Genomic DNA, 12271 nt, shown 5'->3' on the forward strand with positions numbered 1-12271 from the left:
GGCCAATGACTATATGAAAAGATGCCTAAAAAACTTATTCATTAGGGAAAATCATAGTATAATCACTACATCTAATTGTCAAAAGACAATAATAAGTATGGATATGCAGAGAAATCAGAACCACTTTAAACTGCTGGTGTTATTACAAAATGAGGCAGCTCCTTTGGAAAACAGTTTGTCAGTTCCATAGAAGGTTTACCACGTGGCCCAGCAATACCACTACTAACTACGTAACCAAAAGAAATGAGAACATTTCCACACAAAAACCTGTATATGAAGGTTAAAAGAAACATTATGCATAATAGCAAAACTCCAAAAGTGGAAAAATCCGGGCATGGTAGTGCATGCCTGTAATCCCAGCTGCTTGGGGGGCTGAAGCAGGAGGATTGCAAGTTCAAAGTCAGCCTCAAAATTTAGTGAGGTCCTAAACAACTCAGTGAGATCCTGTCTCTAAATAAAATACAAAAAAAGATGGGGATGTGGCTCAGTGGTTAAGTGCCCCTAGGTTCAATCCAAGTATTAAAAAAAAAAAGAAAGTAGGAAAAATCCAGATGTACATCAATGTATGACTAGATAGACAAACTGTGAGAGAGTCACACAATGCAATATGCAGTCATGGAAAGGACTGAATGATATGTGCTACAACATTGATAAGCTCATGAAATGCCATGCTCACTGAGCAAAGATGGACTATAAAAAGCCACATCAGTATGATGCTGTTGTGTGAATTCCCCACAATAGACAAGCCTTTATTGACTTGTGATAAGTGATTCTTTGATGGCTGTGAGGTTTTTTTTGAGGGATTGATGAAAGTGATCTGGAATTTGATAGTGGTGTTGGCTATGTGTCATTGTGAATAAAACAAAAAAAGTTTGCATTTTGTACTTTAAAATGGTTATATGTTGAATTTTGTGAAATGTAAATTTTATCCCAATAAAAAGAATTTTTAAGGCAAACAAAAAGCAAACCCAACACACTGTTTCTCATCATGGAAACCAGCTGAGTGGTTGTGAATGCAAGAGGGAAACAGTAAATTAGGATAAAGGACACTGAAATTCTTGAAACAATGGTCAATAAACTTCTATTGGTGATTTGTATTTGCCTGTAAGAGCCAAGGAGACTCACACATGGCTTGGATCATGCAGACTGTCTATACTTCTCATGGAAATTCACCTGAAAAAGGAGATGAATCAGTTGGGCAGACTGTAGTGATGTGACCTAATGGTTTAAATATTGTGTTAGTTTTTCATCCCCGTAACCCAAGCACCTGACAATAACAAGTTAAAGGAGGAAAGACTTATTTAGCCTCCATTTCAGAGGTCTCAGTCCACGGTTGGCTGGTTCCATTGCTCTGGGCCTCAGGTGAGGCACGACACCATTGTAGAAGGGCGAGATGGAGAACTGTCAAGCTCATGGCAGCCAGGAGGAGAGCGAGAGTGTGGAATGGGCCAGGGACAAGAAATACCCTTCTAGGGCATGTAGAATATTCTTAAAATTCTCTGGAAAAAAATAAATAAATAAAAGAGAGGACATCATACCTCCTCTCATAGACCCTGAAAGAATAATAAAAGAATATTAGGAAGGACTCCATGACCACAAATCAAGTGAACCAATTACTTCAAAGATATAGTCTACTAAAACTGACAAAAGAGTAGGTTATCTGAGCAGATCTATGTCTATTAATGAAATGGAATCAATACTCAATAACCTTCCCAAAACTTACATATTCCAAAAAAAAAAAAATCACATTTAGCCATTGTAACCTTATTTTAACTGGTGGGGGTGAAGGGACTGCCGTTTTGTCAAGAATATTTGGAAGTGGCAAATACTCAATTTTAATCCATTACTCACTAGATCAGGGAATGGAATCCATGAAGATTAAGGGATATCTTAGCACAATGAGTTTCATAATATGGATAATTTAGGCAAGATGTTTTTGCATGGTTAAAAGTATATTTGTTTTTTTATACAGAAACTCCAAAATTATAGAGGGTTTTTTTTTTTTTTTTTGCACTGCTAAGGATTAAACTCAGGGCCTTATGCATGAGACAAGTACTCTACCACTAAGTTATATCCCCAGTCCCAGGTTTGAGTTCTTATTTGAGTTCCCTATAGATAAAGGGCAAGAACTTCAGCTTCCAGGAAGTGCCACTCAGCCTTCCTTGGGTGAGAGTCCACAAACAATAAGGTCATTTTTGTCGAAGGCCTTCAAGCCTTGTGATCCTAAGATTTGTACTTGGGCATGCTGGTGATCAACAGTGCTAAGGAAAGCCCATATACTGGCTAGGGGTTTTGCACTGGGAAAAGAGTCACATATCTTCTATTTAAAAACTAGTTCCTGGGCTGGGGATGTGGCTCAAGTGGTAGCGTGCTGGCCTGGCATGCGCAAGGCACTGGGTTCAATCCTCAGCACCACATAAAGATAAATAAAGATATTGTGCCCACTTAAAATTAGGAGGGGTTAACCCCCTTTCCTTTATTTCCAATACCCTTGGGGATCCGGGAGTGCACATTACAGCAAGGGAATCAGCAGCACCAGAAAGTCATTCCTGCTACTCTTGCCTGTACAATGACTCTTCCTAGGCAACTGGGTAAAATATTTAATTCTGTGGTCTGGGCACCGTGGTGCATGCTTGTAATCCCATCAGCAGGAAGATTGCAGGTTCAAAGCCACTCTCAACAACTTAGCAAGGCCCTCAGCAATTTAGTGAGATCCTATCTCTAAATTAAAAAAAAAAAAATTAAAGGGCTGGGGATGTGACTCAGTGGTTAAGTACCCCTGGGTTCAATCCCCAGTACAAAAAAAAGGTCTCTTTTTTGCGACTTCACAATCATCCATGAGCATACTGCAAGGATATACAATAATAAACAATTTTACATGGCCATGCCAAGCATCCAGAAGTGACAACCAGAGTAGATGCAATGACCACTGAGCAGTCACCAGATTCTTGGCAATCAGGACTGAAGTACCAATCAAGTTAAGGTGATGCTTTTGCTGCCTTGATAGGTGAGTGCCTCAAAAACTCCTTACCAACTAGGATGAATCTATCAAGTCACATTGCAGCAGTCAGTCAATTAGCCATTTGTGTCCAGATGAGTGTTTCAACATGGGACAAAGTGGCCACACTTGACACAGAACACAAAGCCCTGTGTAGACCAAAGTGAAAGCCAACAAGCCGTTGGTGGTTGTCACTCAGGTGACATTGACTATATTATGGAGTCAGGTAGCCCAGAGTTGTTAGCTAAAATTGAGTAATGTCCTTGGTCACGGTTGGTCCATCCTGTATTTCTTGCCATTTGTTTACGTAGCCTCACACTCACTCCATTGGTGAGGGAGAAATTAGCAGCTTAGGGCTGCTGAGATTTGAACTCATGACATCCATCATTACCTGCAACCCAGTCAGGGAGCCAGCCTGAACCTGGGTGGCCAGATTTGGCTGTCTACCCACATGAGAAATGAACAATGGAAAAAAAAAGAAAAGAAAAAAAGAAATTTTGTACATTTTGATCAAACTGGGGAGAAGAGCTAGATTAATAGAAATGATTACAATTTATAGAAACAAAACTCAGGTGATAAACATGTAGACTAGGCTGTGCTTCATCAGATAACATGTCTGTCTTAATTCCCGTGGCACATCCTTCAGATGAGCAAGTGCCGGAGCTCTGTTTCACCACTGCTGCACAGATAAGGTTGTCAGGAGCTTATCAGTTAGTGACCCTCACAGTAAGGATGTGGAAGGTACTGGAAGGCATGTAGTCCTGCCCAGGGACTACACTTCAGAGCACAGAGCAGGTGGGATGGGAGAAGGCTTTGGGTATCAAGTTGAGATACTTCTTGGTTCTCAGGAGAGAATGTGAAAGGTTTGTTGGAAAAATTTTGTCATCCAACAGCGAACAGAAATGCATGATTATAGACTGATGACTAATCCTATAATGCTACAGTATACTATATTCTATACTAATTGCATTTTAATTACATGCTATACAATCTAGTCATATATATGCTATTTATATACAAAACTATACTACATACTATATATTATATACATGCTTATACACACATGTACATACTTCAGGTACTAGATAATGCTATATGCTGTTAATGTACACAAAACTCTTTCAATATAGATGCAAAAAAGCCTCAAGAAGATACTAGAAAAGCAAATCTACCAATATATAAAGACTTATACTCCCTAAGAGAAATTTAACTTACAAAAGCAGTGCTGTTTTCATATATGAACGTCAATGACTATAATTCAACTTATTAGAATAAATGTCAAAAACCACAAGTTCATCTCAAGAGATACAGAAAAAACATACAAAAAAATATCAACACCCTTTCATAATAAAACACACCATTGTCACATCTGCAATTCCAGCCCCCCCCACCCCCCCACCAGGAGGCTAAAGCAGGAAGATTGCCAGTTCATGGCCAGTCTCTGCAACTTGGTGAGCCTCTATCTGAATAGGCCTGGGGATGTAGCTCAATGATAAAGCGACCCTGGGTTCAATCCCAATTTTTAAAAAAATGAACTGAAGGGAACTTTCTAAATGTGCTTTACAGCATTGATTAAAAAACCCACTCTTAGAGCATGATGGCACACACCTATAATCCCCGCTTCTCAGGAGGCTGAGGCAGGAAGATCACAAGTTCAAGGTCAGACTCAGCAAATTAGCAAGACCTTGTCCCCAAAATTAGTGTAGCTCAGTGGTAGAATATCCTAGTACTGTTATAAAAACAACAAACAAAAACCCTACAGCTAACGTTATTCTTGATGGTGAGATTGAAAGCTTTCTCCCTCAGATTAGACAAACATGTAATTCTTCCACAGGTCTTTCTCCTTAATCCAAGGTGAATTATACAAGTAACAGCCAGAAATAATGATAAAAAATAAAAGGCAACAAGGCTGGGGTGTAGTTCAGTGGTAGAGCACTTGCCTAGCACATGTGAGGGACTGGGTTAAATCCTCAGCACCACATTTTAAAAAGTAAATTAAATAAAGGTATTGTGTCCATCTACAACTAAAAGTATTTTAAAAAGTAAAAGGCAACAGTTAAAATAATTCACCTAAGAGTATGTGATAAACTTGACATACTTAAAAATAGTTATCAACTCTCTTTTATCTGTTTTCCCCCAAGATACTGGGGATTGAACCTGGGGGTGCTTTTCCACTAAGCTACACACCAAACCCTTATTTTTTAAAACTGGATCTCACCAAATTGCCAAAGCTGGCTTCAAACTTGCAATCCTCCTGCTTCAGCCTTCAAGCAGCTTGGATTATAGGCATGTGCCACCACACCTGGCTACGGCATCTATGGTTTTCTTTTTATTGCAGTACTAGGGATTGAACTCAGGTCCTTGGGCATGCTGGGTAAGCACTCTACCACTGAGGTATATCCTCAGACTATGATACCTAATCTTTTTTATTTTTTTAAATTGTAGTTGGACACAATTTCTTTATTTTATTTATTTATTTTTAGGTGGTGGTGAGGATAAACCCAGTGTTGCTCACGTGCGAGGTGAGCGCTCTATTGTGGAGCCACAAACCCAGCCCAATACCTAATCTTTATTAGCAAAAAACAAATGAAATAAATTCCATGCCCCTTCAAAAAGGTAGTTTTTCCCATAGAAAAAGTAAAAGACATATAATGTGTGACAATACAGAAGCTGCCACACAACAGTAGGAAAATCCCCCCAAATAACAAAGACTTATTTTTCAGTGGCCCATCCATCAATCACAGAACACTTAAGACAATTATATAAATATTGAACCTACTTATATATTAGAAATACATTTCAACTAAAACATGGATCCAACACACTTTAAAGTTGATAGAGAAAAGTTTTGTTAACTGACTTAAGATACTACGCATTAAACTCAAGCATAATTACTTAGAAGAGTACAGTCTTATATCACACATTTCAGTCAACAATGGATCTCATATACAATGTTGAGCCTATAACATTATAATGGGTCTTAAAAATGCCTATCACAGGAGCTGGGGCTGTGGCTCAGCAGTACAGCACTCGCCTAGCACATGTAGAAGCCCTGGGTTTGATCCTTAGTACCACATAAAAATAAATAAAATAAAGGCATTGTGTCCAACTACAACTAAAAACATATTTTTTAAAAAATGCCTATCACAGCTAGGCGCAGTAGCACATGCCTGTAATCCCAGCAACCCGGGAGGCTGAGGCAGGAGGATTGCATGTACAAGGCCAGCCTGGGCTATTTAGCAGGATCCTCAGCAACTTAGCAACACCCTGCCTCAAAATAAAAAATAAAAAGGATTGGGGATGTAGCTCACTAGCAAAGTACGCTTAATTTCAATACCCAGTACCCACCCCCACAAAATGCCTATCATATAATCAATGCATAGATGAACAGACAAGAAACAAAACAACTGAAGGAAAATAAGAAAACACCCAAGAAAATTCATGGTAAGCAGTTTAGTAGAAACTTCTGTAGACTTTAAGATCCTTTAAGCCTAAAAACATGGACCCCATAACAAAAAGTTTTCATCAACAGAGAGGAATATTCATGGTATATTATCTGCTTACAAGCAAGTCTATGATAAAAAGGAAACCAAGAAAAGCATCATGTACACATTTATGAAAAGAGTCACATTTCCCAAGAGGAGCCTCAGACATGCACGTCCTTCAAAAAAGATTTCAGTGGGGATGATGGCACATGCCTGTAACCCCTGCAACCTGAGAGGCTGAGGCAGGAGGATCACAAGTTAGAGGTCAGCCTGGGCAACTTAGAGAATTCTATCTCAAAGTAAAAAATAAAAAGGGCTGGGGGGCGTGGGCTGGGGCTGTAGCTCAGTGGCAGAGTGCTTGCCTAGCATGTGTGAGGCACTGGGTTCGATCCTTAGCACCACATAAAAATAAACAAATAAAATAAAGGCATTGTGTCCATCTACCACTACAAAAAATTTAAAAAAAAAAAAGAGGGGAGTGGGGAGCTGGGGATATAGCTCAGTGATAGAGCACCCCTGGGTTCAATCCTCAGTACCAACAACAACAAAAAGAGTTCCAGGAGAAAGCACTGTCATGATAGGAAATGACAGTTCCAAATGTTGCTGCTCTTGAAGAATGTCCACTGGGCCAGATGAGGAGGTGGAGACACTGACACTGGTGATTCTGGAGCTGTGTGAGCCTAGACTAATGCGTTTGTTTCTTAGTCTTTAACAAAATACATTAAAAAGTAAACAATAAACATTAAAATGGATAAATGCTTATATAATAGATATAAACAAAAGTTTTATACAGACATCTTGTGTTTTAAGCTATGTGTTTATTACAGAACAGTGAAAAAGATGAAAAAATTGTTTATTAAGTGACAAAGTTACACTAACCTAAGGTTAATTTATTCTTGCTGATAAAATTATTTTTATAAATTTAGTATAACATAAGTGCAGGTGTTTATAAAGTCAACAGCAGTGTCCAGCAACATCCTAGGCCTTCACATTCAGTCACTGATCGCTCACTCAAACTCGCCCAGCAGACTCCCACCAGTACTCCAGCAAGTTCTGTACGCAGGAAGTATCTTGCACAGGTATATCTTTTATTTTATTTTTGCAGTACTGGAGATCAAAGCCAGGGACCCTCGACCCATTGAGCTACTCCCCTAGACCTTTTCATTTTTCACTTTGATACAGGATCTCAAGAAACTACCCAGGTTGACCTTGAACTGTGATCCTCCTGCCTCAGCTTCACAAGCAGCTGGGATTACAATCACGGGCCACCCTACCCTGATCTTTTATACTATATCCTTACTGTAGCTTTTCTATTTTTCAGTGTGTTTAGATACACAAATACTTATCATTGTGTTACTGTTGCCTACAGTACTAAATACAATAATGTACAGGTTTGGAGCCCAAAAGAAACAGGCAACAGCATTTAGCCTAAGTCTGTTGGTAGTTCACTATACCATCTAAGATTGGTCTAAGTACACTTTATTATCTTCACACAGCAATTAGATTGCCTAACGAGGCATTTCTCTGAATTTATCCCTTTGTTAACTGACACAACTACACCTATAGAATCCTCACCTTTATGTATCCTTACAAAGAAATGGAAATATGCAAACCAGAGAACTTTTAACTATGAGCCACTGATAAACATATTATATTCATAATTTATGTAAATTTTGTTCATGTAGAGAAACTGAACATTATGTAATAATTAATTTGCATTAAGATTTCAATATCACCTACATTTATGAGATTTCTTTCAAATGGGAGTTTTCCCATTGACTTTTAAAGCAATCATAAAAATCAAAAGCTTTCCTTTATTTTCCAAACTACTGGAGTCTGATATGTATAACATCTATCTTCAGTGTGCATTATGGGCCTTTGAAGGTACAGCCACCAGCCCTTTAGAGATTTTCTGCTGAATGCATTTTTTTTTTTTTTGTTATCTTCAAATGGAACTGGAACAAATGATGGCTTTAACAAATTTCATACATTCATAAGGCTATTCTCCAGTGTGAGTCTTGCCATGTATTCAAAAAGATCTGAAAAAACTGATGCCTTCACCACAAGTTTTTATCATCCTAGTATTCCCCTCCATGAATTCTTTCACACATCTGAAGACGAACGGAAAATCTGAAGGGTTTTCTATGCTGTTGACATTCACAGGGTTTTTCTGTCAGTGTGAATTCTTTTGTGTTTTTGGAGGGCACTGGAACAACTGAGCCTCTTACCACATTGTTTACACACAGAGGGTTTTTCTCCTGTGTGAGCCCTCTCATGATATCGCAGGGAACTGGGACAGCTGAGCACCTTGCCGCACTGTTTACATTCATAGGGATTGACTTCAGTGTGAATCCTTTCGTGTTTTCGAAGATAGCCGCGGCATCTGAAGGCTTTACCACATTGTTGACAGTCGTAAGGTTTATATCCAGCGTGGGTTCTTTCATGCATTTTAAGAGCCACATGAAATCTGAAGGCTTCGCCGCACTGCTTACACTGATAGGGTCGTGCTTTATTATGAATTCTTTCATGAACTTGAAGGGAATTTGAACAACTGAGAGTTTTGCCACACTGTATACACTCATAGGATTTGTCTCCAGCATGCGCTCTTTCGTGCCTTATAAGGGAAGTCTGAAATCGGAAGACTTTTCCACACTGTTTACACTCATAGGGCTTTTCTCCTGTGTGAGTTCTTTCATGTATTCGAAGGGAATTGGGAGAACTTAGTGCTTTGCCACATTTTTTACATTCAAAGGGATTTTCTTCAATATGAAATCGCACGTGTTTTCGAAGGTCACTGTGCCATCTGAAAGCTTCCCCGCATTGTTTACACTCATAGGGTTTTTCTCCAGTGTGAGTTCTCTCATGGATTCGAAGGGAATTGGAAGAACTGAGAGCTTTACCACACTGTTTGCATTCATAGGTTTTTGCTTCAGTATGAATTCTTTCATGTTCTCGAAAGTAACCATGACGTGTGAAGGCCTTACCACACTGTTTACACTCATAGGGTTTTTCTCCATTATGACTTCTTTCATGCCTTCGAAGGGAACAGGAAGAACTGAGGGTTTTGCCACACTGTTTGCATTCATAAGATTTTTTTACAGTGTGAATTCTGCCAGGTAGTTGAAATGAACTAGAACAAAGAAAGGTCTTCCCACACTGCTTGCTGTCAGAGGGTTTGGCTCCAGTGTGAGTTTGTTGATGTATTTGAAATGAACTGGGGGAATCAAAGACTTTCAAACATAACTCACAAGTATAAGAGCCTTTTATCCTGTGGGTCACCATATGTCTTCCAACACTTCTGAGAGAAATGAAGGTTTTCCCACACTGTTCACATTTATGTGGCTTCTCTCCATATTCCTCACACTCAAGTGCCTTGTATCTGGAGTGAGATTTCAGATGCCTCTTGAGAGATGAAAGACATAGGAAAACTTTTCCACACACACTGCATTTACATGGTTTTACTCCAGCAGGAATTTTCTTGCTCTGATTAAGATTTAGAGCCTGGGTGAAGGTTTCACCACACTGACCACCTTCTTCACTTTCACAGGGTCTCTCTACTACATAACTTCTATAAAAAAATGACAAATGCATTAGCAAGGGTTCAATTATTAAAATGTATTTATTAGTAAGTGTTGGAGTTCCATTGCTCCTCACATCAAGGACAGGGTACATTTTTTTCCCTCCGGTGGCAAAAAGACTTAAAAGTACATGGACCAAATACTCTGCAACATGAATCCCACTTGGCTATTATCAAAACAGCAACATTCAGTTTCTTAGTACTTAGTTTACAAATGAACTATTTTGTAAGCACTGAACATCTTTGTTACATTTAAGTACATAGTAGCTTCACTGAAAATTTTCTAATGATAAATAAACTTAAAAATGTATTTGTTTTTGCCAGGCAGGTGTAATCCCAGCAGCTTGGGAGGCTGAAACAGGAAAATTGCAAGTTCAAAGCCAGCCTCAGCAACTGCGAGGCACTAAGCAACTCAGTGAGACCCTGTCTATAAATAAAATACAAAATAGGGTTGGGGATGTGGCTTACTGGTTGAATGCCCCTGAGTTCAATCCCCAGTACCAGAAAAAAAAAAATTGTATTTGTTTTAATTGTTTTTAAAATTCTATGACATGCTAGGATTTCTTAAAAGGACTTTTTTTTCCTCTTATACCTGCAAATTACCTTAAATTTCTCCCTGGAATTTTAAACTGGTCTTCAATGTTCTGGTTTTTCCACTTGTTTCCTAAAATGTGGACAAAGAAAAATTATCGTGAATTATTAAAAGTTGTAGAAGAATTGTTAACTGTCAGGTGCAGTGGTACACATCTGTAATTACAGCTACTACTTAGGCTCAGGAAGGAGCATGGCAAGTTCAAGGCCATTCTAGGCAATGTAGTGAAATGCTGGCTCAAAGTTTAAAAAAATAAAAAGGACTAGGGATGTAGCTCAATAGTAGAGTATCCCTGGGTTCAATTACTAGTACCACCACCACCACCAAAAAAAAAAAAAAAAAAAAAAGAAGAAGAAGAAAACGAAGAAATTTTAGAAAAATTATTCATTTCTAGTTTCAATGTACACTGTAACAATGCCTGATTCTTCACCAAATTCTTCCCTTTTCTGACTCATTCACCAAATTCTTCCATTTTTACATTCCAATCACAGAACCACATGCACGACCAAGAAACATTTGTGCTATAACTGACTAGGTAAAGGAATGATGTTGGTCTTACCTATAGAAGCCAGGTTTCTGAAAGTTTCCCGCATCACATCTCTGTAGAGATTCTTCTGGGAAGGATCCAACAAAGCCCACTCTGCCTGGGTGAAGTCCACAGCCACATCCTGAAAAGCCACTGAGTCCTAAAACATTCCACATACATGTACAGGAGAATGAGTCCGACTGACCAGAACCTACACTCAATTCATAAGAGGGTCACATGATTCTATGGTTTCCAAACATTTCCATCATGACTTGGTCATGAGAATTCTTGCCTTGGATGATACTCCCTCCCACACAGCAGTTCTAGTACTAGAATTGAGCTATTCAGAAAGGAAATAGCAAGTAGGAGCCCTTCTCATTAGTGGACTCAGAAAGTACGATGTGCTGTTGGGTCACCTTCATTTCTCTTTGTAGAGATGGACTTTAGTATCTGTCATAACAAAGCCCTACCACCTGATATGAAGAGTTAACATTAGCATGGCATGGTGGCACATACCTGTAATCCCAGTGACTTGAGAGACTGAGGCAGGAGGATCACAAGATCAAAACCAGCCTCAGCAACTTAGCAAGACCCTAAGTAACCTATCAAGACCTTGTCTCAAAATGAAAAATAAAAAGGGGTGGAGATGTGGCTCCTTGGTTAAGCACCCCTGGATTCAATCCCTGATGAAAAAAAAAAAAAAAGGTAGTCTTAAGTCTACTCACATAGTTCAAACTTTGCTAGTACCAGTGAACTTGAAACTTGGGAGTGATTTGCTAACATAAATAATAAGAATGTTTCACTGTGCCTAAATGATCTATGTAAATACCATAGCAGTTTATGAACTCTTGTTTCTCTTCTGAATGTCTATTAATTTGTTCCATGCTCACAGTGGGGCCTAGAGAATTAGATCCCATAAACACTAGGCACACTGAGTGTCTAACGAGCTAATTACCTGGTAGACACTATTTCATGCATGTTGTCACAACTTGTCCATTGGGGAACTGAGTTCATCCTATGTGATTACAACAAGAGATATCCTTTGGGGATGTATAAACACTTTACTCCAGGCCAAATTTAATAAAGTACTAAG

General features: G+C 38.9%; 1 protein-coding gene across 1 annotated transcript; it reads right to left on the bottom strand.

Annotated features, from left to right (window-relative positions):
- Positions 1–6436: 6436 nt before the first annotated feature.
- On the bottom strand, positions 6437–11746 carry LOC117794544 (zinc finger protein 709-like). Its single transcript, XM_071600682.1, has 4 exons — positions 11695–11746; positions 11212–11338; positions 10664–10724; positions 6437–10051 (listed from the first exon to the last, which is right to left on the bottom strand). The coding sequence occupies exons 2-4, from the start codon at positions 11243–11245 to the stop codon at positions 8641–8643; spliced, it is 1506 nt and encodes a 501-aa protein (XP_071456783.1). The 5' UTR covers positions 11246–11338; positions 11695–11746; the 3' UTR covers positions 6437–8640.
- Between the last annotated feature and the right edge of the window lie 525 nt (positions 11747–12271).

Source organism: Marmota flaviventris, chromosome 1, assembly GCF_047511675.1.
Source record: "Marmota flaviventris isolate mMarFla1 chromosome 1, mMarFla1.hap1, whole genome shotgun sequence".
Classification (NCBI taxonomy): Eukaryota; Metazoa; Chordata; class Mammalia; order Rodentia; family Sciuridae; genus Marmota; species Marmota flaviventris.